This window comes from Esox lucius, chromosome 5 (genome assembly GCF_011004845.1).
Source record: "Esox lucius isolate fEsoLuc1 chromosome 5, fEsoLuc1.pri, whole genome shotgun sequence".
NCBI classification, from domain to species: Eukaryota; Metazoa; Chordata; class Actinopteri; order Esociformes; family Esocidae; genus Esox; species Esox lucius.
The window spans coordinates 4224007-4249274 of NC_047573.1; the positions used below are offsets into that span (position 1 = coordinate 4224007).

Consider the following 25268-nt stretch of genomic DNA (forward strand, 5'->3'; position numbering starts at 1 on the left):
ATAGACAGAGCCCCCATTCCGGTTCTCACAGTTCAGTCAACAACTCATGGATGCTGGTAACCAAGAGGGGAAGGGCAAAATTCAAAGAGGTTCTCAGTGTTGAATTCTCCCAGTGCCTGAGCAGGGTTCCACCAGTTACGTGTTCTAAATAGAATCTTCAAATGCAAACTAAAAATCTTTTCCTCGTTTGGGAAAACTGAAAATAACATGTTCATGTTTCAGTTTTACACCAACAGCTGCTAAATGAGCAATGCGGATCTCTCTGCTGGCATATTTAGTTGCTTTGTTTATTTGATAACATACATTTGCATTTGAAAACAGCTTTGGTAATTTGACTGGGGACTCCCAATTTGGCTGTGAGGGGAAGACTGTAGTCCAAACGTCTACGCAGCCCTTCACGTGGCATGCACGATAGTGTGAGTCCACTGCACGGTTCTGTTCAGACGTGATTATGAGTCGGTTGTGTAGGTGTGTTCAGACGTGACTGTGTGTCTGTTGTGTACATCTGTTCAGACATGACTATGAGTTTGTTGTGTAGATGTTCACATATGATTGTGAGTCGGTTGTGTACATCTGTTCAGACATGATTGTGAGTCGGTTGTGCAGATGTTCACATATGATTGTGAGTTGGTTGTGCAGATGTTCACATATGATTGTGAGTTGGTTGTGCAGATGTTCACATATGATTGTGAGTCGGTTGAGTAGATTCAGACGTGTGCAGTCACACCTCCTGTGTGTAAGCCAGAGTATGAATATGTATGGGCAGATGTGTTTGTGTGAAAGGGAGAAAAATAAAGGGAGAAGATAGAGAGCGAGAGAGATTGGGGAGGGACTTCCTTGCTTCATGGATCGAATGTTAGACCGATGAGATTAAAGTATCACAGCTCATCATTGGCTCCCGCCATCACCGTAGAAACAGGCGTTCTCTCACAAAGGTCAGGGGAAGTTTGGGGACATCTGTAATACCAGTCAGCTGACAGGTGTGTCGGTGTGTGCGTGGTCTGCTTGGCACAGTGCTGAGGGGACTCACCGTCCTGCCTTGCCTTCAAACCTCCATGTTGTGTGAGTGTTAGAGAGAGACAGAGAGAGTGACGGAGACAGAGAGGGAGGGGGGGAGAGAGAGAGAGCGAGAGGGGGAGAGAGACAGGGAGTCTCAGAGATCAGTGAGAATGAGTCTCATTAACAAACTCAACAGCCGACCTTAACAGCTGGAGTTCCACTCAGCCAGTGTTGTTATTCAGTCCTCCTGAACATAATGAACTGAAGGCTCTGCACAGCAGGAGCCATTTTACACCGAGCACACAAATAGCGTCAGCTAGCTAGTGCACCGCTACCCGGCTTTCGGCACTAAGCCACGTTACTTAGGGGACAACAAAGCCGGTGTTTAACCTAACCGGTGTCGTCTGGCTGTCTGTCATGGCAAAGCGCCGGTAAAAAAAAAAGAAGAGAAAGAGGTTTGTGAGTCTTCCTTTTAGCTTCCATGTAACGACTAGTAGTCAAGGTGAAAGTGGCTGATCAGAAGCTAACAGGCAACGTCGGCGCCCTCCTCTCCCTGCTCTCCTCAGGGGCAGATTTGTCACCTCACTGCAAGGCTCAGCAACACAATTACATCAGCCTAAACCTGTCAGCACACCGTTACAACAGCCCCTCGTGCGTGCGTGTGTGCGTGCGAATTTGTATGCATGTGTCTGAGTGTGTTGTGCGCATGTGTGTGTGTGTCAACACACTATTAAGCCCACGCCACCTATAATGGGAACGGGGAGAAAGGCCAAAGCCATTGTAGTGAAAAGGTGTTGGCAGATATAGGCTGGCGGAATGTGGCTCCAGGGGGATTGGTTGGCCGCGGTCGGCTTGTACACCAATCACAGCCTCTGAAAACACTGTTAAATCCGTGGACTCTCATCAGCACGCTCAACAGAGCACACCGATGACCTGATGCTGATGATGGAGAGATCTGATTTGGTAAAAGATAGAGCGAAAGAAAAAAAACACACAGGCAGTGGCCGCAGAACGACAGGACGGGTAGAACGCAATGATACAGTCAGAAGGCCGGGCGTCACGGTAACAACTATGGGGAAATGGAGGGCGGAGGCTGACCTTCCACCTTCATAACCGACAGGCGTACAGTTGTTACCACGACAACACAGGAACAACACAATCTAAACTCACGTTGCTATTTAGAGCAAGTAGGCGTACAGCGGCCCCCTGAAATTCAATGTAGGGGTCCACCGCTCCAGGCAGCCCAGCTCCCCCTGATGAGGGAGGCCCCCCGTGGGAGGGGGACTCCTCGTTGCTCACCCCTTGTCGGCCGCTCTCTCCCTGGGCTCGGTCGGTCACACCTGGGGGCCTCTGAATGGAGCCCCCAGGTAAAGCACTGTTGAAACAAATCCAGAGCTGGCTAATGACACGCACGACGAAAAACCCGGCACAGGTCATTTACCCTGCTGACAGGACGGGCCTCGGTACTGTCCCTGATCTCTCCCTCACCTCCCCTTCCCTCTCAGTCTAGCTCTTCTGCATGCAACCCCCCCCCCCCCCCCGACCTCTGCGCTCAGCTTTAGGCATTTGTTCGACTCTGGGAGGTTATCGACGTTACAAAAACAGTACTAACTCTTCGTCGACACAGCATGGGAAAGCTATCAGAGGCAGAGGAGAACCAGCGACGTCTCCAAAAAACAGGTCAATGTTATCTCATGGAGGACATTACCATAACACGGCATGAATGAAAGGTCAACTTAGCCAGTGGTTAAGGCTTTACCTTTCCCCAGCTCCTAAAGAGGGCCTCAACCAGAACCTAAGAGAGAGGGGAGAACTTTCCAAATGGCTTGGAACAGAGGTGTGGGGGGGGGGGGGGGTAGTGGGAAGTGGATTAGTACAGAAAAAATAAAATCACTAAATCCCAAATTCCTTTCAGGAAAGCAGATCTAAAAAGCCCCACTTTACAGAGCTAATTCAGTTACATCTCAAACGGGTGGAAAGATCAATGTTGTTAACTCTGAAAAAATGTGTAGAGCAGGGAACTTGACCGCAGTCCCGCCACGTGACCTTGAGCAAGGCACCTTACAACAGCCTTTTGCCAAGGGACGCGGTACAGCTGTTGGCACGTGTCGCAGCGTCCATTCAGGCCGCCAGACATCTGTAAAAAAGTTCTTACAAAGCTGCTTCACACTGTTTGTGGGGAAAACTCTGACAGAGACTGGAGAGTAAATTAACGTACATCAAACTCATTAATAGAGCAATTCCACGCCAGTTTGGCCCAGGGACACGCCAAGACAGTCCCAGGAAGGACCTTTTGATGAATTTCAATTTCATGAAGAAACTAAACTCCATAAATATCTTAAGGCAAATCTCCTATGGAATTCCCCATTGAATATGAATTCATTATTAGGTTCATCTGTTTGTTTGTTTTCTCCAGAAGGGGCCCATGTCCCTCCATCCTGTGATTAACTGGCTACCTGCCGGTCTTTCGGTCCTGACGAACCTCCAGTTCCTAACTGACAAATGTTTCAGTTTGATAAATATTTAAATATGAAAAGATGCAGTCCAGGATTTTTGGCCACTGGTTTTAAAACTGGCACTGCAGAGACAAAACGGGTCATGTTAGTGCTCAAGCTTGTAATTTCACGGCTAAATGAGGGAAGTTAGTGATTCTAATTAAAGATTAAGTCCATACAAACAACATTTTACACATCCGACCCAAAGAGGAAGGTTTAAAGTTGGTTATTCACAGAAGTCCCAGAATGCATCTTTAAGTGATCTGAAGTCTAAAAGCGACCACACACACAATTAAAGCGGCACATTTAAACATTATACAGAGTGCACTGACATTAATCTGGTACATTAAAGACAGAATTTAAAATGGTACCATGGCAACATAATGGGCAGCCATTACTGTCTAACAGCAGACTAACAGCAATCAATCATTCAATTCCCACAAAGCAGACCTTGTGCGGCACGCATGCATGCACACGCACGCACACGCACGCACACACAATTCCCTATTAGAGGGATCATTCAGCAGGTAGGATATTGTCAGCCTCAACACCTGTTGAACTGGCAGATTTCGTCAGATATTTGAAATAAATGGTGGTCATCATCATAACCATAATCATTGTAATAAAATACTGCCTCACCCGTGCTCCAAATTGCCCTGCCATTTTGATTTACCCTCTTTGTTAAAGAGGAAGAGAGAGAAAGAGTAGGACGGAGAATACACGTGTGTTATACAAGAGGCCTTACACAGGCTGGCTTTAATGGCTGGGACACCCGTCTGAATAAACCTGGTGATATCACGACAGAGCACAAAGACCAACTCTGTTCCCTAAACATACAATTCCACAGGTGTGGAAGATTTCAAGATTCAATATTAAAATAAAATAATCCCAAAATGATCTATAAGTCTTCCACGGTGATAGATATTGAATGTCCACAATGTCTGACTTGTCCCCGAAGTTGAAACTGAGGAGTTGGATGACATACATAGAAAATTGCTCATTGCCATTCTGTCATCATTCGCTGAATAAGACACACACAGACACACACACACACACACAATGAATCAGACAGCGAGGTGGAAATGTCTCGATGACAATTTAATGGTGTTTTTTAATTCAGTGAATGTGACATGTTGTAATACTGCAGAATACTGCAGGTGCCTGGATGTGTTGTGGTCCGTGCCAACGCAAATCACCATTAGAAAACTAAAACTAAACAAGGTAAATAAGACCACGCAAAAAAAATAAAGGACAGGAGAAACTACAGGACAGTCAAAAACTCAGATCTAGTCAGCAGTGACGGGTTCAAGGGACAAACATTCTGGGTTAACAGGTTTGCGACACCACTCCACATGACACAGTCAAGCTGCAGAGCTGCAGAGGCCGGGTGGCTCCTAATTCCTGGATCGCAACCATGTGAAAGTCATTTTCTCTACGTGACATGGCACCGCTGCCATCCACTGCAGTACACACTAGGTACTGTCAGGCTCATGAGGTTAACAGCCAAGCGGGGCAACTTTCAAAAAGGCTAGGAGCGTGGATGTCTTGCTGGAAGGTTGAAGCCACCGTGAACTGAAACAGTGGTACCGTTGCAGCTACTAAAACTATATTCAGAACGCCTTGCTGCCATTGGCGCGGTCTTCGTTAAAAGGGTTTTGGGAAAACACACGCCTAGGACTTCCATCTGCGGCCTCTTCATCGTCTTTCGCTTTCAGGTCCAGGACAATTGTAAAGATAATTGGTTTGAGGATTTATTTTCTTGATAAGCCCAATGAAAATGCAGAAATACTAAACTGCAGTAAGATGATGCATTCTAGTCCTAAAGTTGGAATGTTAAAATGCTACTTGGGATGTGTAAAAATAAAAAAAACACTAATTCCACCCAGACTTGGTTTTTGCAGCTCTATTTAAACTAAACTTTTCTGTGAACTTCAGAAAGTGAATAGCAGCTTAACACGGATCAGCTCTCAAACAGAAACCAATGAACCTCTGCTATAGACGATTGACTGGGTCAGAATGGCGGTCTCAAACCCTGCGGCGCTGCAGTACAAACACTGCAGTATCATGGGAAAACGGTGGGTAGTGTCTGTCTCTATTCATGGTGTCTTTAGGGATGTTTGTTTGGACTTCCTTCTGGCGATGGCCTCCTGTTTCTTCCTCTCAATCTCTGCTGCTGTGCATTTCCCTGTCACCTGGCTGGTGAAAAACACTGAAAAATAAAAAGACATCAGGGCTGACATGAGGAGGCCCGACATGAGGAGGCCCGACATGAGGAGGCCCGACATGAGGAGGCCCGACATGAGGAGGCCCGACATGAGGAGGCCCGACATGAGGAGGCCCGACATGAGGAGGCCCGACATGAGGAGGCCCGACATGAGGAGGCCCGACATGAGGAGGCCCGACATGAGGAGGCCCGACATGAGGAGGCCCGACATGAGGAGGCCCGACATGAGGAGGCCCGACATGAGGAGGCCCGACATGAGGAGGCCCGACATGAGGAGGCCCGACATGAGGAGGCCCGACATGAGGAGGCCCGACATGAGGAGGCCCGACATGAGGAGGCCCGACATGAGGAGGACAATGCTTTGGGTAAACTTCCTGATTGGCTGATTGCTAACAACCCATACGCAAAAAAATCCCTTGTGTAATACTAAAGCAACACTAGTAAACGGTGGTCACACACACACGCACACACGCACACGCGCACAAAACTCACCTTTGTTGCAGACAGCGGAGTCCGACAGGTGTCTCTTGAACAACGAAGCATGACTGGTGTCGGTGTTTGCCAGGGTTCTTGCCGACACCGTCCTTGGCATGACTGTCTTTGTGTTCCCTGTCTGGAAGTTCCTAGTTTCAAGGGCTCCTTGGCCAGACGCTACCCAGCCCTTAGCATCCCGAAGCTGGGTAAACTTGTCCAAAACCTCAGCCCTACCTGGACGGCTACAGGACACGAGTGGTTGATGCCCAACCCCGACGTTTCCTGCCTTAGCCGGAATGTTCCATCCCTGAAAGTTCACGTGGGTGCTGCTCCTATCCCCTGGTTCTGAGTTGGAGCGGAAATAAGAGCCCGTTGTCACTGGTCCACTACCGGTACCAGAACCGCCCGCGGCCCTGGTTGTGCTGACCTCGTTGGACGTAGTCTGGCTGTTGGAGACCCTCTCCACATCATCACAAACCTGATACAGCAGGACGTCGTCATCGCCTTGGTCGTCGTTCCACAGCAACTCCGAGTCGAACAGGGACTGAAGATCGTCGTCTGAAATCTCCCTGAAGGCAGCATCTGTGGCTGGGCCGGAAGAAGACCCACTGGGGGTTTGGCGCGGGGCTGGGCCGGGGGTTTGGCGCGGGGCTGGGCCGGGGGTTTGGCGCGGGGCTGGGCCGGGGGTTTGGCGCGGGGCTGGGCCGGGGGTTTGGCGCGGGGACTTAGAGGAGGCGGGACTTGGTTCCCCAGGGGGCCCTTTCCCAGCACTGATCCCTGGTCGGGGGATGGGAGACCCTTCGTTGACGTGAGACATGTTTACCTTAAAACAAGGGTTGGACTCTAGTATGAAAGTGCTTCTTTTGGAGAGTTTGTGTTTGGGCCACGGCCCAGCGAGGCCACCTGTGTTTAGAGGTGGAGGGTTTGGGCCGGATCCCTTGCAGGCAGAGTGGGAGATTGTCGTGTGCAGGCTCTTTGTCGGGGTGCTGTCCCTGTCAGCGGTCAGTGTGCTGCTAGGTTTGCAGGTTGACGTTTCCAGCCCTGCGGGATTCTGGGTAATCTCTAACACAAATGGGTCATTGAGCAGGTCATCATTTTCCCAGTCGTCATCAAAGTCCTCGTCTTTGGGTGGAGTTGCCGTGCTATTGGCAGCTCCTACTACCTTATCGTCGATACGAGCCGTAGAGCAAGGCATTGTCTCGCTGCCACGCTTGACCTCTGACCCTGTGACTTGACCCCCAACAGCAGGGACTCTGACTGCACCGTTACCCTCCTGTGAGCAGGCGGAGGCGGATGATGCTTGGCTGAACCGTCCGCTGATTCGCTGCGTTGGCCCGTCAAACAAAGCGTTCAGCTCCGCCTCCACCTGCTGGGCCGATGAGACACCGGTCGTCATGGTCACCGGGTGCTTGTGTTCCGCCCCGCACGGGTTGTTGATGTTGTTGTTGTTGTTGATGTTTGTGATGTGTTCGGTGCTGTGCTCCTCGTGGCCTTGCTGCATGTTGATGTCAAACTGCCTGGCCAGATGCATCAGGTCCTCCACCGAGCTTTTCCTGTTCAGAAAAGTGTAGATATTCCCATAACAGCATGAATCACATGGCTTCGGAAGAGAAGATAAAGAGCGGCAGGAGACCGAGCAGAGGAAGAGGAGAGCGGTAGGTGAGGAAGAGGAGAGACCTCTTTGAAACAGGAACTATACTTTCAGTTTGAAATAATTCAGTTCAGTTAACGATTCAGTTCAGCTTCCATGGTAAATTAACATAGTTGAGGGCTGATCTCGCACTCTCTGCAGCTGGGGACTTGCCAAATCCCTGTAGCAAATGGCAAACCATCATATCAGAGCTTACAAACAGATAGCGTCTTGAGGTTACCCGGCCCTATCACGGACGCAGCATGGAGATCACGGTCCTCGCTATGAAACGATCACTTCAACCTGCTTAACCAAGCAGATAACTATGGTTGTCACTTTTCCAATATAGCTCTACAACCAAGGTCTCTGTCTGCCGCTAACGGCTAACGGAGCAGTACAGATGTGTATTGTGGAGGATAAGTCTCATTGGTTATAAACCTGGACAGGGTTGACATATCGACTAGAGTTGTTCAACAAGCAAAATAACTCAAAGATCACTGACAGTCCCAGCAGATACATGCTACTTTCTACACTGGGGAAATGACCTAATCTGTCACCAAAAATTAAATATATCTTTGAAAATACAACATATGAAGATACACATTTTTTGTTTAATGCAGACGCGTACCGTTAAATCATCACAACCTTTACCAACTGTTATCATAGTCCACTCACCGCTTCAACGTCCTCCTGGCTCTGGGAAGGCTATACTCTGGGGTACAGGGGACAGCACTGTCCCCAATCCACTGGAGCAGAGAATTGTCAACGGAGATGGGCTTGGCATCCTGGGAGAAAGAACATGTTTCAGACCAACTGTAAGCTTTTAGACTTTAACAATGGTTGTCAATTCAACAGGGCTTTGTGGCACATTTCTTTACAATGACAGAGGCCTTCAAATTTACATTTGACGCAAATTCAGGCGCAAAACAGATAAAGCACAGTTGGACTAAATCCATGTCTTAATGTGAGGCAAAGCAGTCCTTCAAGCAACAGTACAGTGTTTAGTATTCACTGCTTGGGGAGGAGTTAGGCACTATATTTACAATGTATCCTTACAAAGCAGCATCATGGACACTCACAGGGACATCTCTGCACCATGGTCTAAAACACAGTGTAATACTGTGTCTTTCCAGACAACAAGGCCTTTATATCCACACAGAAACAACTGACAATTAAAAAAACATAGTGCTGCCGGCACCTATCAACCGACCTCAGTCGGGAAGTTTCGATACCTACCTTCGGGGCGATGCGGTTAACGATGTCTGATATCTCAATAACTTTGCCGTTGCCGGGCGCCTTCCCTGGGTGACGGAAGCCGGTAGAAACAACGGAAACAATTTTATTGCCATTTATTGCCACATACAGTATATACAAATTACAATGTTTTGCCCATGCACCAATTATAGTGACAGAACCTGTCGAGATGTGTCGGCCACTATGTGAAAAGACTGAAAGACCTCTTATCGACTATGCCACACAGTTTAACCATGTGCTAGCTTTGAGAAGAAAACAACAAAAGATTAATGAATCAAGGTTGACAACAGATGGTGTGGAAAAGGCTAATCAACTGAGAACAAAAAAACACGTAGTTGGCTACCGCTTCTGGGAGTAGGTGACGTCGGGTCCCATATGATGTCTTGTAACACATCTCCATCACCAGGGGAATCCGCACTGTTGTTTAAGCCTGTATATCTGCACCTTGCTTGCCGTTTGGGAGTCTGTAAATTTGCTAGAAATGAGATTAAATTAAACGAGGTCGGTGGATATACCAACTGAGTTAAGGGTGAGTAGGCTGACATTGACTAGTTGAAACCCCCAGATACACACAACCTTACCTTTAAAACGTGTATGTGGTGACTTTCCGACATAACCTGTCGATTGTGTCTGCTTCGGGCTTTTACCCGATGGGTTTGTTTTGTTTCGAGAAAGTTTAAGAACACGACTGCATATTTCTCGATAGGTATTTGTAGGGGAGTCATGCTTTCTCCTGTCCGACATACTTCGTCATAGAAGCTTAAAAAACATCCACTTTCTTGTTCCTCGTTTGATGAACGATCTAATATGTTCCATTTTAATCACAAAACGAATCGTGTCATTTTCCGATTGCTTTGTTGAAAAGGTTTGTTATGTTTCTGTATATTCAATATGCTTTAACTCCGCCATGATGGTATGTGACGTCAATCTAATTGTGTTAACCTGATTGGTTGATGGCACCTCACGGTCTCGAAAGAAACCACGCGAGAACTAACGTATTTAAAGTAAAGATGGCCCCGTACGTTGGTCTTTTCGAGTACGTCTTCAGGAGTTATTTCTTTGCGTTCGCGCCCCTCCTGTAATCACCTGTGTTGTAACTCGTCATGCTCTTTTATATGGGTGATTTTCATGTGTCTGAGCAGGTTTATGGTATTGCCACCATATAATACATATTTTGACACATCATATTTTTCATCATTATGGTCAAGTAGGCTCTTAATATTACAATGAACTGTGACATGCACAAGAGATTTATTTGGATGAAAACAGGTTCTGCCTTTCTTATGAGAACTCGGTTGAGTATATCTGAAATATATCCCGTCTTTTTAGGGCTCATTAGAGAGGACGCATAGCGTCAGTGTCCTCCGGAATGGACAGAATTCTTCGGGGCATGGATTCTACATGGTGTCAGAAGGTGTTTAAAAGGTGTATGAATGTCTGAATCACAAATACTGTGATGATGAAGTATGTACGGTTTAGTGTATCGTTAGCCACTGCAGTATGCCAGTGTCTCAACATTAACATGCCAAATTTGAGTATTTAGCTAGACCATTAAACTGTATGTTTTATCCCTCTATCTGTCTCATTCCTCATGTAAACTCAATGCAATGGTTACATAACATGGGCTTTATTACAAGCCATTTACTTTAGATTGTTCAGTTCCTAATTTCAGTAATTAAACACTACAAATCAATGACATTTTTCTTACCGGAGACAAATGACCAGGCGTTCAACTGGACAAATGAAATCGCCCTACTTTGTGTCCATTTTGGAAAGTAGTGTGAAATGACTCTCCTAAAAGCTGAAGTTCGATCTTGAGTCAGTCACTGGAACATCCCACCATTTTTTGATCAGCCATTGTTCACATTGTTGAATGAGCCATTCAATGCTGTCTTGACTATTTAAAATTGTAATAATAGTTGAATCATGTACAAAAAAAATATTTTTACTCTTAAGGGCTACAAATGTTAGACACTCACCACTTGCTACCACTTCTGCCCGGCTTCCAAGCATACAATTTGAGGCAAAAGTTGGATAAATCCAACGCATACACAAGACCATTTCATGTTCTGCAACTGCTTCTGCACTGCAATGCTACACGCCAATCGCAGCGTTCCATTTAAGACTGTAGTGTAATGAGAACTGTCTGTTGAGGAACAGTGAAAGTGTTTTTGACGAAGAGGAGTGTCTGGCCCCACCAAATCTCTTACAGACCTTGGGTGATGTTTATCAGGGGCCCTGCATAACATTTGCTTCTCTAAAGATCTGGAACACCAGGTGTGGGCCATCGGCCCCACCCTCCTGAGCTCACCTGGAGAGGTGTGAAACTGAGTGAACTTGAATGTAACTAAATGCATGATATTGTGGACATTTATCGGTAGTGTTTAGAATTCCCCTGCTTTATTGTACTCTACGGGTTATGGATCAAACTTTACAAGAACATTTGTTTGTCCTTGTTGCATGTCTGACAACAACCGGCAGCAATGCCCCGTCCATTCGATCATTTTTAAATTAAGTGGGAGAGTTTCTGTCCTTCGTGTTCATTGTGTTTGCCAGTGGCGTCGTTAGGCGCTCAAATTGACCAAAAAACCCAACAAAATAACCCCTGATCTATTCAAAACCCTGTACTTTCTGTCCTGGGCGGGGTGGGGTGGGGTGGGGGGAGCTCCTCGCACACCTTTGTGCTATAGTGTCTTAGATACTTATGGTATGATTAGTAGACTTTGACACTTTTTGAGGACGTTGAATCGTGTTGGAATGTAACTATGTTTTGTATTGTAACTTTATTACTTGATTGAAATAAATTATATTTCTTTGGAATATAGATTATTACGGCACTCCTCGTTCATCTTTATACTCAAGCTCGTAGGGCTACTGATTATTTCCCTGAGTTGTGGGTTTCATAACATTCTGTGTGGCCCCAGGAACACATTTTTTTTCTATATAGTATACATTTATGCAATTTGAGATTCAGCCAACGAGTTGGTCCCTGCTGACGTCGTAGCATCTTGCAGTTGCTTTAGATTGGAGGATACATTCAACAGCCAATGCCATCGCATTCCAGCCATGCCCTATTGGGTTGAGGTCTGGTGACTAGCCCAGTAAACAAATGTGGGATTTGTCAGAACAGGTAACGTTCTTCACTAATCCTTGTCCAGTGATGGTTGTTGAATGTTCACGCAACCAACTTCTTGTTTCTAGGGGATTGTAGTAGGACCTGGATTGGTTGTCAGCTGCAGAACCCTATCTTTGACAAAGGCCATTGAGTTGTGCATTTTGCGATGCTAGGTTCAAGGTTCTAGTATATGATGATTGACAGAGGATTAAACTCTAAAATCTGCAAAATACTGTAATCTAAAGCAAATAATTTATAAAAACGATTATATTTCAAATTTTTATATATATGTATATGTGTATATGTGTATGTATGTATGTATGTGTGTGTTATTATAACACAGTTTTAGTTATACAATGCCTTTAGTGTATTTTCCATTAATGTTTAGGGCAACACAAAAACACAGCCTAGCACAAAGCAGGCCTTTGTTCAGCTCCACTCTACCAAGACATTTACCGTGTCAGTCATCATCATTATGTTTACTTACTAGTATGGGTGTATAGGGGATTAGTACAGTTTCACAGTATTTTCTGTCTTGTCGGGATCCATTAAATAACCTGTTTTTCTGAATCAAAATTGCGCCTGTGGTGTTAAAAAAAATAACAATAAATATTGTTTTAACATGATAATGAATATGGCAGTTCACTAACACTCCCCATCCAGTCTGACAGAGCCAGAAAGAATGGATGAACTGGCCAAACCCAGGTGTGCAGAACCCAAGACTCTAAGCTGTGATGGCTGTTAAAGGTTCTTCTACAAAGTATTGAATAAAGGATCTGAATACTTATGTACATGATATTTCAGTATTTTTTTTAATCAATTGTACATTTAGCCTTTAACACAACAAAATATTGTGAAAGTGAAAGTACTGAATACATTTTGAGGCTGCTTTAACATGACAACGCTGCAAAAAAAAGGCTATGATACTGGTTATCGAACCCGGCCTCTAAGTTGATAGGAATTGGCACATTTTAGCAAAGTTAGTTGTCAAAATATTTGCCTTTTTTGAGCTCACTACTGCATTAGGGGACACAATGTAACCAAACAATCAGAGTACCCAGGCGTTGTTAGGGCTCTGTTTTTCTGCATCTTTTGAAGTGATCTGAATTTCTCAATCCTGCAGGCGAGACTCATGCAACATGGAGCAACTTGGCCCATCATGGAGCATCATGGAGCAACATTTCTGACATTTCATCAGGCAAACAAACACTCTGATTGCATCCAGTCTGTCCTGAGCCAGCAACTTTCTACTACCAGATTATAGCCTAAAACACTTTATTATCATAATGAACACAATAGAATGTAGCAAGAGCGGCCTTGTGATGCCGTGAGTGGTGGGGGATACAGCTCATCTGCCTTATTTGTGGCCCACATACATGTCACACCGTCGTTACAGCACAGCGATTGGTCCACAATTCACTGGCGGTGAGGTGTCGTGGAAGAAGATTGGTCGGTTAGTCAAACTTTAATGAACGTAAAACTTTATTTTTGATTGTAGTTACTAAGTTACAGAGCGAGATCTGGAGGTTGAGTAACTATACTGTACATTGTCACATACGTAACATGCTATTCCCTGTGCAGCGCACTACTTCAGACTAGCCCCTGTGTTCTATGTAGGGAATAGGATGCCATTTGCAACAAATCCTGGCTCACTTCACTCCCTTCTTCTGAAACACCTGTGGGTTTTCTAGATATGGTTGCACTCTTGGCTCATCCCAATAAGCACACACACACACACACACACACCATCACTTCCAAGCCCCAGTGCTGATCAAAGTTTCCATCAAGGCTTCGTTCAGCGCTTAGTGCTGCACATGATGTCATAGGGTCACATGTACCATATTTCAGTTGAAGCGTATTATGAAACTGAACTCCGACCATTTCTCCCGCAGCGGAAAGCGAAACTTTTGAAAACATGTCGCGGGAGGTTCCAGGCCATTCATCCCAGTCATTGTAGTTCACCCTAAGAGAGAATTACTCATGTCTGGCTGGACCTGGTTCAGAGACAACAGCAAAGTCCCAAATGGCACACTATTCTCTAAGGAGACCACTGTTTTACTATAGAGCTCTGGGCCACAATAATGCAATGAAAAGGAGAATAGGGACCCATTTGAGACAAAAGTAGAGCTTGCTGAGCAGTTGCACACCAGTAAAAACACACATCTGTTTCAGAATGTGATCATTTGATGTGGGTATTTTGTAGTGAATTCGCCGGCACAACCTTTAAGATGTCCGTGAGAAAAGGTTTTGTTTTTCTTTTCTTAGTGCTGAATGCATCTCTGATGACAAGTAACATGAAAATGAACATCCTGTGGATATCCTTTTAATGTTTTCATTGAATCAAGTCTTAAGTATAATTTTCGATAATTACAGTTTTTGATGGGACTTTGATGAGAGGTTATGAGAAAATCGCACAACATTGAAGTATAACTTAATTTAACGTAATTACATTACTGATTGTTTTGACAGAAACACTTCTTAAAGGGGTAGTCCGCCTTAAAAAACACACTTCTACGATATGATTCAAATTTAAGATAAGTATTAATAGAAATATATAATTATTTTTTACTTCAATTTTTTCAAGTTTATAATTAACAAATAACATGGAAAATGTGTTTTGCAATCTGTGGAAGCACATCAAGACTGCAATACCCAGAATGCACTATACATTGTACATGTAAAACTTAGGAGACAAATGTATTTGAAATTAGAAAATAGTACCAAACCTCTTCTACCAAAGTGACCCGCTAACACTGCTTGAGGGCCCTGGTATTCAAACTTTTTAGTAATTACCTAATGTTTTCAGTCAGTCATTCTAGGAAGCCCATTTATTGGGAGCAATAATTCATGTGACCATACCCAATGCAAAATTTAATAAAATAGGTACATTTCGATTTTGACATCAATTTATAACTTTCAGTTGATAAAATCTTTATCTTTGCAAGAAACAAAAAAATGGATTATTGTTTTCTTTTTTAATTTTGTCTAAATTGTTAAGGAATTGCTTATTTTTTACATTTCTATATTGTCCCATACAATAAATCTGCCATCTTAATCTTATTTTAGACTATTTTAGGACTGTTGGCTCCACTGTAAAATACATGAACATGTTTCATCATAAAACTGTAGATACAACTTTCATTAATTGGATTTACATGGCTGGAATATTATAAAATTGGTGTTAGGATTACACCTTTAAGTATTGATCGTGTCTTTGGCATATTTCTTTGACAAACACAGATTTGCCGGCATGACAAATCTCTCTATTGTGGAAGGTCCTAAACACAGTTGTTCAAAACTAAGCTGGATGGTGGAAAAGAACAAGTCCAGAGTGGTACCATTGTTCTTTTGGGTAGTTTATATGTTCCCTGGAAATCCCCAAACATTCAAACTCAAAACACTTCCCCAAATGGGGAAGGCTCACATGAAGCATAGCAAAACACTGTCACAGCATCTGGGGGACAAACGGGCGGTGACACCGCATGCCCTGCACCTCCGTTTATGCAGCCTCCTCCTCCAACTCACTGCCTGGCAGGGAGACAGGGAATGACCCCACGGATTTCCTCTTAAGCTCTTGGTGCTGCGTCGTCATAAGCCCCGCCCCATACAACCCTGTTTCCCCACTGCGTAAAATACAAAGAGATTAGACTCAACTTCATTGTCATTGAGCAAGTACAGGTACAGTACAACGAAATGCAGTTTGCGTCTAAACAGGAGTGCAAATAGAGGTGTAAAAACAGAATGCAATGATGTGCAAATAATTTTTCCCTTTATTTATTTGAACATTGTACAAATCATATCAAATGTTGAAGCTGAGAAATCATATTGTTTCTGGAAAAATACATGCCTACTTTGAATTTGATGCCAGCAACACATTTTTAAGGGCGTGTTTACCACTGTGTTGCATCACCTCTTCTTTTAACAACACTCTGTAAGTGTTTGGGAACTGAGGAGGCCAACTGCTATAGTTTTGAAAGTTAAATGTTTTCCTATTCTTGCTTGATATAGGATTTCAGCTGCTCAACAGTCCAGGGTCACCCATGCCATGTGCACCAATGCACCCCCATACCATCATGGGTGCTGGCTTTTGAACTGCGCACTAATAAGAAGTCAGATGGTCCCTCTCCTCTTTAACCCAGACGAAAAATAATTTCTAAAAAGTGGTAAACCCCTCCCCTTTACTTCTGAAAGACTCATCCTCTCTGGGATGTTCTTTTTATACCCAATTATGTGACCTGTTGCCAATTAACCTAATTAGTTGTGAGATGTTCCGCCAGGAACATTTTAGCATTACACAACTTTTCCAGTTTTTTGTGGCCCCTTTCCTCGCTTTTTTGAAACGTGTTGCTGGCATCAAATTCAAAGTGGGCATGCATTTTTCAAGAAACAATAACATTTCAACATTTGATATGTTGTCTTTGTACTATTTTCTACTGAATATAGAGTTTCAATGATTTGCACATCATTGCATTCTGTTTTTCTTTACATTTTACACAGCGTCCCAACTTTTTTTGAAAAAGGTTTGTAAATAGTTATATAAGTTTCATTCATATTATGGATTTAGATTTCATTTACTCAAACATAAATCTTTAACACACTGATGAAAGTGGTAAATCCATCTGGTTAGATATTTGATTTCCTGCATTTCTGTCATTCTGACTTATTTTGCAGAGGTTTTTCCTGAGCAAAGCACCAGATGGTGCTTGTGTACCTATCTGTCCACATGTGAGTGTGGCTGTTATCAGGATGGGGGCTGGATGGGCTAGATGTGAGTGTGATGTTGTGGGGATGTGGGCTGGATGTGAGTGTTATGTTGTGGGGATGTGGGCTGGATGTGAGTGTTATGTTGTGGGGATGTGGGCTGGATGTGAGTGTGATGTTGTGGGGATGTGGGTTGGATGTGAGTGTGATGTTGTGGGGATGTGGGCTGGATGTGAGGGATGTTGTGGGGATGTGGGCTGGATGTGAGTGATGTTGTGGGGATGTGGGCTGGATGTGAGTGTTATGTTGTGGGGATGTGGGCTGGATGTGAGTGTTATGTTGTGGGGATGTGGGCTGGATGTGAGTGTGATGTTGTGGGGATGTGGGCTGGATGTGTGTAATTTTGTGAGGATGTGGGCGGGATGTGAGTGTGATGTTGTGTGGATGTGGGCTGGATGTGTGTGTGATGTTGTGGGGATGTGGGCTGGGGATGTGGGATATTTTCCATCATAAAACCAATTTCACTATACAGTAATTTTGAGTCTTAGTGTTTTCAAATAAATAAAAATATATATGAACCCTTTGTAATTTCATACATTTAAAAAACTGGTCAGGGATTTTAATACTCTTGCTAGACAATGTATCTGTTTAAGCAATAAAGCACAAAATGGTGTGATATATTGCAAATATACTGTGGCTAAGTGCTGTTCTAAGGCACGACACAGCTGTGGTATATTGGCAATATACCACAAACCCTGATATGCCTTATTGCTGTAATTAACTGTCTACCAAAGCAATTAGAGCAGTAAAAAGGGATGTCATACCCATGTTACATTTCTCTTGATTTTGATTGGTTGAAAGATATATTCCCTTTTGAGATAATGGTTCATATCATATTTTTCGGGACATTCTCTTTAGTACAGCGTGAAGTAGTTTCCTGGGCAGATATGAAAGCTGGTTTTGTATCTTACAGTTCTTCACATTCTTTGCTATATAGTCCTCGCAGATCCTGTAAGAATAAACAACACATTTAAGAACACCAGAAGTACATTATATGTATGTTTAAGTGAAAATAGTGGTAATTACAAAATAGTTTACCAAAAGAGTGGATAAGGCTGGGTCTGGATAACAAGTGCATGATTGCTGTGTCCCTGAAAAACATGGGAACAGTTAATAGTTGTGTCAGTGATTCTCCACATACCAAGATTATCGGCTTAAGTTTATCGTTATACCGTCAGATTCTCAAAGGTTCCTACTAGGTGGATGTAATCACAACAGCCCCCAAACACAAGAACGTCAGAGTACATAGTTTGACTTGCTGTGTGCCACAACCTGTAAAGGAAATGGGGGATTCCATTAAAGTTCAGAGATAATAATCTGCACATTTTAGGCTCCTTTCACTGAAAGATCTGCTCATATAGACTTAGACAGATAGACAGACAGATTAGATGTAAATTAATTTATTCAGATATTAATTTTATTACATCGACATCTACATTTAACATAGCACAAACTGACCTACATTTTTTGTCTTTTTACCTCGGTTGGTTCTTGTTTCGATGTTTAAACTTACTCCATTTCTTCATTTCAACATCAAATATCCATCCATCGCCTGAAAAATATCAGAGTAAAAAAAAAAAAAGATAAAATACAGCTTGCTTCCTCTGAACATGAGGATTTAAATGGAGTGACAGTTGATAATTTTTAGAGGTTTTTTTTACAGAGTAAATGGATGCATGACTTACTCATCGGTTTGCAGTCAACATTGATTCCACCAAATAAAAACAAAGTACTTTCCGACACTGTGGTGAGACTATGCCATGATCTTCCGGCTGGCACGGTAGAAACTGGTACACTGAAGAAGATGTTTGCATGTTGCAAGTTTTCAAAACACACCAAAGCGGTTATGTGGATATCATAGTGGATTAGTTTAAAGCAAACATTGAACTTAGAAGAAGCAAATACCTACACTTCAGACCAGGTCCATGATTTTAGATCTAGACAATGGATGTCACATGTTGTTGTGTACTGAAATCAAGGGGCAAAAGAAATGATGAATCATTCCAAACGTACTTACTACAAATGTTTCCTTCCATGTTTTTAAGAAAATAAAATCTCCACTCCAAATTTGATTGTGTGTAATTCATAGTAGGTTTGCACCATTGCAGCCTCTCCCAGCAGGTTTGGGAGAGTTGAAGATTAAGATGTGCCCTTCAATTCACCTCTTACTGGGCTGCTCTGTTTCATATCACCTTGCTTGCTCAACCATAAAGTTGTCAGGAACGCGCTTGGAGGAGAGAGCACCAGTGGCTAGTGACCACTGCTGAGCTTACAGTTGGCCAAACCTGCCACAAGGGGTCACTAGAGTCCAATAATGCATGTTAACCTGTTTCCAATCTCCCTTCCACCCGCCCCAGCCTGTGCTGAGCCAATCGGTACCACCCTGTGCCAGACCTGTACTCAGCTTTATTATCTTAAGACAAATGCACTAACTGTAACTTACTGATCTTCACTTGGAGTTTCACACTTCACCATAAAGAGTAAGCAATGTGATCCCAGAAACGTTAGTCACTGGTGTAGTGGAGGGTATATGCAGGTACGCATTTTTTAGTGGGCATTTAGTGGGCATTTAGTGGGCATCGTGTACATGAATAACCCCCACTAATGGGTATCAATACAGTGTGGGGAAGCTTTACACTGTATCAATTAATAGCAGGGATGTCTCGTGATTGGCCGAAAGGCCCACGTGATTGATCGTTGAAGGTTTTTCACTAATGACCCACAGGTCATTGGTTCACACCGGAGTGCCCTTCCTTCGTTGGCTCGGCTGTGCAGGAAATATCTGATCAGAAAAGAGCTTGCTAAGCTCTCTGTGCGCCGCTTAGCTAGGCTTTGGGATTTCTGTGTCTCAGCGTCAACGCAAAATGTCAGGAGGAGACGAGAAAATCGACACGCTCAGTTTTGTCTACTAATACTGTATCTGCTTACTGACTTTTTAGACCAGGTTAGATTCAACTTTATTGTCACTGAACAAGTACAAGTACAGTACAACGTAAAAACGTGAACGTAAAATGAAAATGGGCCTGGAACTCACCATCCCTCTGCCTCCGTGTACATAACCTTTATGTCCGAGTGTTGCGCCGGCATGAGCAGCTCTTGGGGAGGGTGCGCGACCCTGCGAACAGAAATGGCAACCTGTGTTATGGGGGGCAATGGAGAAACAGTGTGACTTGCATGTCTGTGCGCAAATGACCAACTCCCAACTAATTAGCATATGGATTGGAGAATTAGCTTTACGCGTGTTCTGCACTGCTCAGGAAGAGAGGCACGTTAGTGACAAGGATGTATTTGTTTTCACGTTTTGCATCCTATCATCCTCTACATGTGACAGACGATATATGTAACCGGATCTGTGTACTAACGTAATACATTACAAATTGTGATTATATTAAGTTCGGTCTTACACAGGTATTTGGTTCTGTCCAACTGGATAGTACTGTGTCGAAGACATGGACCTCATTATTCCATCCCCAGCCAACATCCAACTCCTGCAGAACACACAATAATTTACAGATCCACACAACAAAGTGGCAAACTTTTTTTTTTTTGTAACTCATGCGTTCCTTTTTTTACCAGTGACGCCGTGTCCATGTTAAAGCTGTTGTCATCCCAGACGTCATCAAGTTTCTTGTGACCGTATCCACCAAAGTAGGTGACCCTATGGAATGAGAGTCAGTTGGGCAAAAGTCTGTCCTCTCCTCTGTTCCTCCATCATCTCTTGTCCGTTACCCGGACACCAATGAGCAGTTGCCCTGAGTAACAGAGTGTCAGCTGTAGAACTCTGTCAACTCGCCTGAAATGTCTAGTTTGCTAGGCTAAATCAGACCCATAACCAGGTCCAAGCCCAACTAAATCAGACCCATAACCAGGTCCAAGCCCAACTAAATCAGACCCATAATCAGGTCCAAGCCCAACTCAATCAGACCATAACCAGGTCCAAGCCCAACTCAATCAGACCATAACCAGGTCCAAGCCCAACTCAATCAGACCATAACCAGGTCCAAGCCCAGCTAAATCAGACCCATAACCAGGTCCAAGCCCAACTAAATCAGACCCATAATCAGGTCCAAGCCCAACTCAATCAGACCATAATCAGGTCCAAGCCCAACTCAATCAGACCATAACCAGGTCCAAGCCCAACTAAATCAGTCTGCTCCGTGCTACCATCTCCCAGACAATCTACCTCAACTTTCTCCTTCTTTCTCTCTCTCTTTTCTATCTCTTACTGTCTTGTTCCCTGGGATTTGCCATCTCAACATAGAAATGCTTGACTATGAAAAGCCAACTGATTTTAACCTAAACATTGTTAATATTTCACACTTGGCAGACTCATACAATGAACTAGCGTCAGTGACCACAAACTTTAATTATCTCCTGGCTGATTTTAAGTCCTTTCCAAAATACTACTGAAATATTTTTGAGTTTTACAAAGTAACGTTTAGAAAGTAATAAACAGGACTAGTAAAATGTTTGTGGACAAGGAGAGTCTCAGTTCATGCTTCCACATTTACTGTCCTCATCTCCTCATTGATCACCTATGACATTTATGAAAGTGGATGAGTGGATGGAGGTGATAATACAAGGAATCAAAATACAGTGGAGACAAGGCAATTACCTTGGGACAGGACCTGGTTATGGGTCTGATTTAGTTGGGCTTGGACCTGGTTATGGGTCTGATTTAGTTGGGCTTGGACCTGGTTATGGGTCTGATTTAGTTGGGACTGGACCTGGTTATGGTCTGATTTAGTTGGGACAGGACCTGGTTATGGTCTGATTTAGTTGGGACAGGACCTGGTTATGGGTCTGATTAATTTGGGACAGGACCTGGTTATGGTCTGATTTAGTTGGGACAGGACCTAGTTATGGGTCTGATTTAGTTGGGACAGGACATGGTTATGGTCTGATTTAGTGGGGATAGGACCTGGTTATGGCAATACGATGATAGGAGATGTCTTTGCATGCTTGTATAAAAACTGACCAGTTGTTGAAAACCCAGCAACACAGCTTATCTCTGGGTGAGGGAGGAGTGCCAGTCTCAGCTCTCACTTTCCTCCAGCTGTAGTTCCCATCAAGGAGGTTGACACAGTAAAGCTGCAGACACAGACTATTTCATCATGTTCATCTTCCATCCTATAGTTATACTGAACCAGATTAAAACTTCTCATGAAAATGAATTCATTTGTAGATTGTGTGTGTAGCTGAGATGAAAGTGAATGCCTTAACGATAAGCAATATGTTGTTGTTTTCTCTCAGGAAGTCCTTGCAGATCTAGCCTTTTGAGCCAGCTCACCTCATTGGTCTGCCCATTGTCATCACATCCCCCGAATATGTACAAACAACCACCCAGAGCACTGCCACAGACACCTGACATGGGGGGCGGGACTTCCCCTGACATTCGGTACATTTCCCTTCAGAAAAGGAGGAACAAACCATGACCATCTCTTTTCCCAATTATATTTGACAAATGTAATTCATATTTAACGTCTTCTAGCTTATCATTGTTTCTTAATCTCAAAAGACGAGCTACCTGGTGAGTTCCCGAATCTGAAATAACCCCATTTTGAAAAACCTACCAAAAATGCCATTGGGTGAACCTCCAATCTCTCATAATGATGTAGGGAGCTTCGTAAAACACCCCAAATAGTGTTTTACGAAGGACGTTGTTCTAAGATTTTTCTAAAGCAAGTATTTTCCTCCATTCATAATATAGTTGTGTAGCGTGATACACTATCGCTATTCACAAACACAATATCACAACAAAAAACACAAAGATTCCATTCACTTTCTTACCATTCAGCGCTTTTTAAGTCATACAGCCAGATTTCATCATTGGGTAGGAAAACTTCATTGTCAGCCGTTGACTGCAGAAAATAAGTTAATAAAGATAATGTTCACTAACGGCACTGTCTATAATATTTTGGACTATTTTGGAGGTTTTGTATAACTCAGATTGCAGGTTGTAGTCAAACAAAGAGCACTCCCGGCACTTTATTTTTGTCTCAGAAGATATTTCCAATTATTTGTATGTACAACCCTTATGGGTTGCGATTTACAATACGTTTACTTTTATAACATGTTCATAGAGGGGTTGTTAAAACCTTATTACAGGTTATTAAATAATTAGATAATCCATTATAAACCATTAATAAATGTGCATAAGAAAATAAGGTTGTTCGTTTTTTTTTTGTACTTTTATTTGATTGGGACAGTGCATGTTAATGAACAAAACATGGAGTACATGCATGTAAAAATGCCGGATTATAGCCAAGGGCTAATTTCCATCCGTAGTCCCAATTATTCATAGTTGATTCATAAGTGAGTAAATAACCGGTAATAATCTAGTAATAACCCCTTTATAAATTTCACCTTATTGTAAAATGTTAAAAAAACCTATGATTACGTTGTTAAAGTTCCATTCAGTGCCATTAATAAAGCAATGCTTTTAAAAGAATAAGTGAGTAAATAACCAGTAGTAATCTAGTAATAACCCCTTTATAAACCCTTACAGATTTCACCTTATCGTAAAATGTTAGAAACAAATGAATACGTTGTCAAAGTTCCATTCAGTGCCATTGATTAAGCGATGCTTTTAGCAGTATTCTGTATTCAACCTACGCTGGATCCTCACCATGTAGCCTCCCCAGACGAACAGAGTGTTCCCTTCAACTGCGGCTGTGTGGCCACTTCTGTGGGGGGTAGCAGCCTCCTCACAGGGGTTTTCCACTGCAGAATCCATAGGCACTGGAAAGCTGCATGGAAAGTGCTACAAGCAATGAAACAACAACCATATTTTCTGATCCAAGAAGAAGTCTAGATAGAAGGTTTTGTTTTTATTGACCAAGACTATTCATTTCGACAGCAGCCACAGAGACGAGAGCTGGAGAGGGCAGGCAGGAGAGGGCAGGCTGTATTTGAGCAAGAAGCTGTTTTAGAGACTTAAGTGAAAACATGCTTTGTTTATCCGGACAGTGTTTTGCTAAAATGAAGGGTCAAAGGGCATGTCCCTATATCATTACCCACCTCGGCCACGCCCCTTACCTGAAATTGTCCCAATACTAAACGAATGTCTCTGTTTCGCTGCTCCCCGTCTCTTTTGCTCTGGGTTGCGTTGTGTGCTGGTGTGTGCGACGGGGAGCTTGCCCCTGCCTTTCACTCATATGGAATTCTCAGGCAAAACGTATCATGTGTCGCGATTGAAATAGCCTGGTGTTTCTGTCCTGGTCTGGTAACCGTTTACATTCTCGTATGTTTAACCAAGTAGAAGACATGGCCACGCAGTGGTCAGGTTGTTTAACCTGGTTTCGGCCCGCATATGTGCCTTAAACCGAGAAGAACACGGTTACCGATTCACTTCAATATGCACATTTTCTGACCAGCGACGTTTCCATCAAAGAGGACTTTTCTGTGCGTGAGATGCAGTGTGTGATGTCATAATTACATAAAACCTACTCTTTAATGAATGATGAATGGAAGTTCAACGGTCCCCTGTGACTACCTGCAATGACCATGACTCCCGTAAGTCCCGGGTTGTGAGTTCGAATCCCACTGGGCCCCTCTGTCCAAACCACCAAAGATGCATGTGCCCGCTGCTGTAACAACAGCGTCCGGTGAATGACCTAAACGCCAGGTGCTTTCATTGCATTCTGAGTGTCTTAGTGTGTCATGTCCCTCTCCTGCGCCATGAAACGAGGCCCCGGGCCCCGTCGAGAGCCCTTTGAGGACCTCTGTCCCAGGCAGTGTTAGCATTTCACAGAGCTGATAGTTAGACACTGCCGTAAAGGCCATGGAAATGTCACTTTCAATTTGAATATTAGGCGTCTAACACCCGCCTGCCTGCCTCGCCGCCTCGCACTGGGTCCCTTGCCGAGACCCAGTTATCCCTCCTCCGTCCCTCCTTCTCGGTTCCTCCGAGCGGCAGAATGCCAAAGGCCATGTAAGGGAAGAGAGAGCTCTGCTTACCCCGGATTCCCCCACAGCCCTCCACGGTGAGGCCCCAACACTCTGTTGTACCTAGCCAGCCCGTGCTCCTCCTCCTCACACACACACACAGACACATACTCCTTTATTTACGAATTTGTTCCGCCTTGGTTGTTTAGACCCCATTAGTGAGCTAATTGTGATGAGGGCTGAGAATGGGGGCACTCTAGTAGTGCAGTTAGTTTGTCTCTCGAGGAGAGGAGGGGTGAGGTGCTGTTTGCCAGCTCTGGTGCCAGCCTCGGTGCCCTCTGGGCAGGGCTCCAGGTGAGCTGGTGGTGGGCTTCCACCTGAGACCCTCTGGAGCTCAGAATAGGAATCTGACTAAATCCCAATACTGTC

At 43.9% G+C, this 25268-nt stretch overlaps 2 protein-coding genes across 5 annotated transcripts; both read right to left on the minus strand.

Annotated features, from left to right (window-relative positions):
• Positions 1 to 4574: 4574 nt before the first annotated feature.
• On the minus strand, positions 4575 to 10012 carry si:dkey-78p8.1 (ewing's tumor-associated antigen 1 homolog). Of its 2 annotated transcripts, none has more exons than XM_029120138.2 (6): positions 9658 to 10012; positions 9420 to 9551; positions 9059 to 9123; positions 8498 to 8607; positions 6211 to 7745; positions 4575 to 5703 (listed from the first exon to the last, which is right to left on the minus strand). In XM_029120138.2, the coding sequence occupies exons 1-6, from the start codon at positions 9818 to 9820 to the stop codon at positions 5591 to 5593; spliced, it is 2118 nt and encodes a 705-aa protein (XP_028975971.1). In that variant the 5' UTR covers positions 9821 to 10012; the 3' UTR covers positions 4575 to 5590. The 2 variants fall into 2 exon arrangements, with proteins under 2 accessions (XP_028975971.1, XP_010866249.3); XM_010867947.5 differs by having other exon boundaries at positions 9420 to 9540; positions 9658 to 9741.
• Positions 10013 to 15225: 5213 nt separating this feature from the next.
• On the minus strand, positions 15226 to 24065 carry LOC105008594 (kelch domain-containing protein 1-like). 3 transcript variants are annotated; one of them, XM_010867937.3, is made up of 15 exons: positions 23991 to 24065; positions 23581 to 23701; positions 22743 to 22813; positions 22243 to 22360; positions 21931 to 22043; positions 20526 to 20610; positions 20357 to 20440; positions 19987 to 20067; positions 18862 to 18920; positions 18638 to 18747; positions 18432 to 18504; positions 18125 to 18224; positions 17991 to 18043; positions 17864 to 17901; positions 15226 to 15814 (listed from the first exon to the last, which is right to left on the minus strand). In XM_010867937.3, exons 2-15 carry the CDS (start codon positions 23686 to 23688, stop codon positions 15780 to 15782), a joined length of 1128 nt encoding a protein of 375 aa, XP_010866239.3. In that variant the 5' UTR covers positions 23689 to 23701; positions 23991 to 24065; the 3' UTR covers positions 15226 to 15779. The 3 variants fall into 3 exon arrangements, with proteins under 3 accessions (XP_010866239.3, XP_019901979.2, XP_019901980.2); XM_020046420.3 differs by lacking the exon at positions 15226 to 15814 and having other exon boundaries at positions 17508 to 17901; XM_020046421.2 differs by lacking the exons at positions 15226 to 15814; positions 17864 to 17901; positions 17991 to 18043 and having other exon boundaries at positions 18173 to 18224; positions 18411 to 18504.
• Positions 24066 to 25268: the final 1203 nt, after the last annotated feature.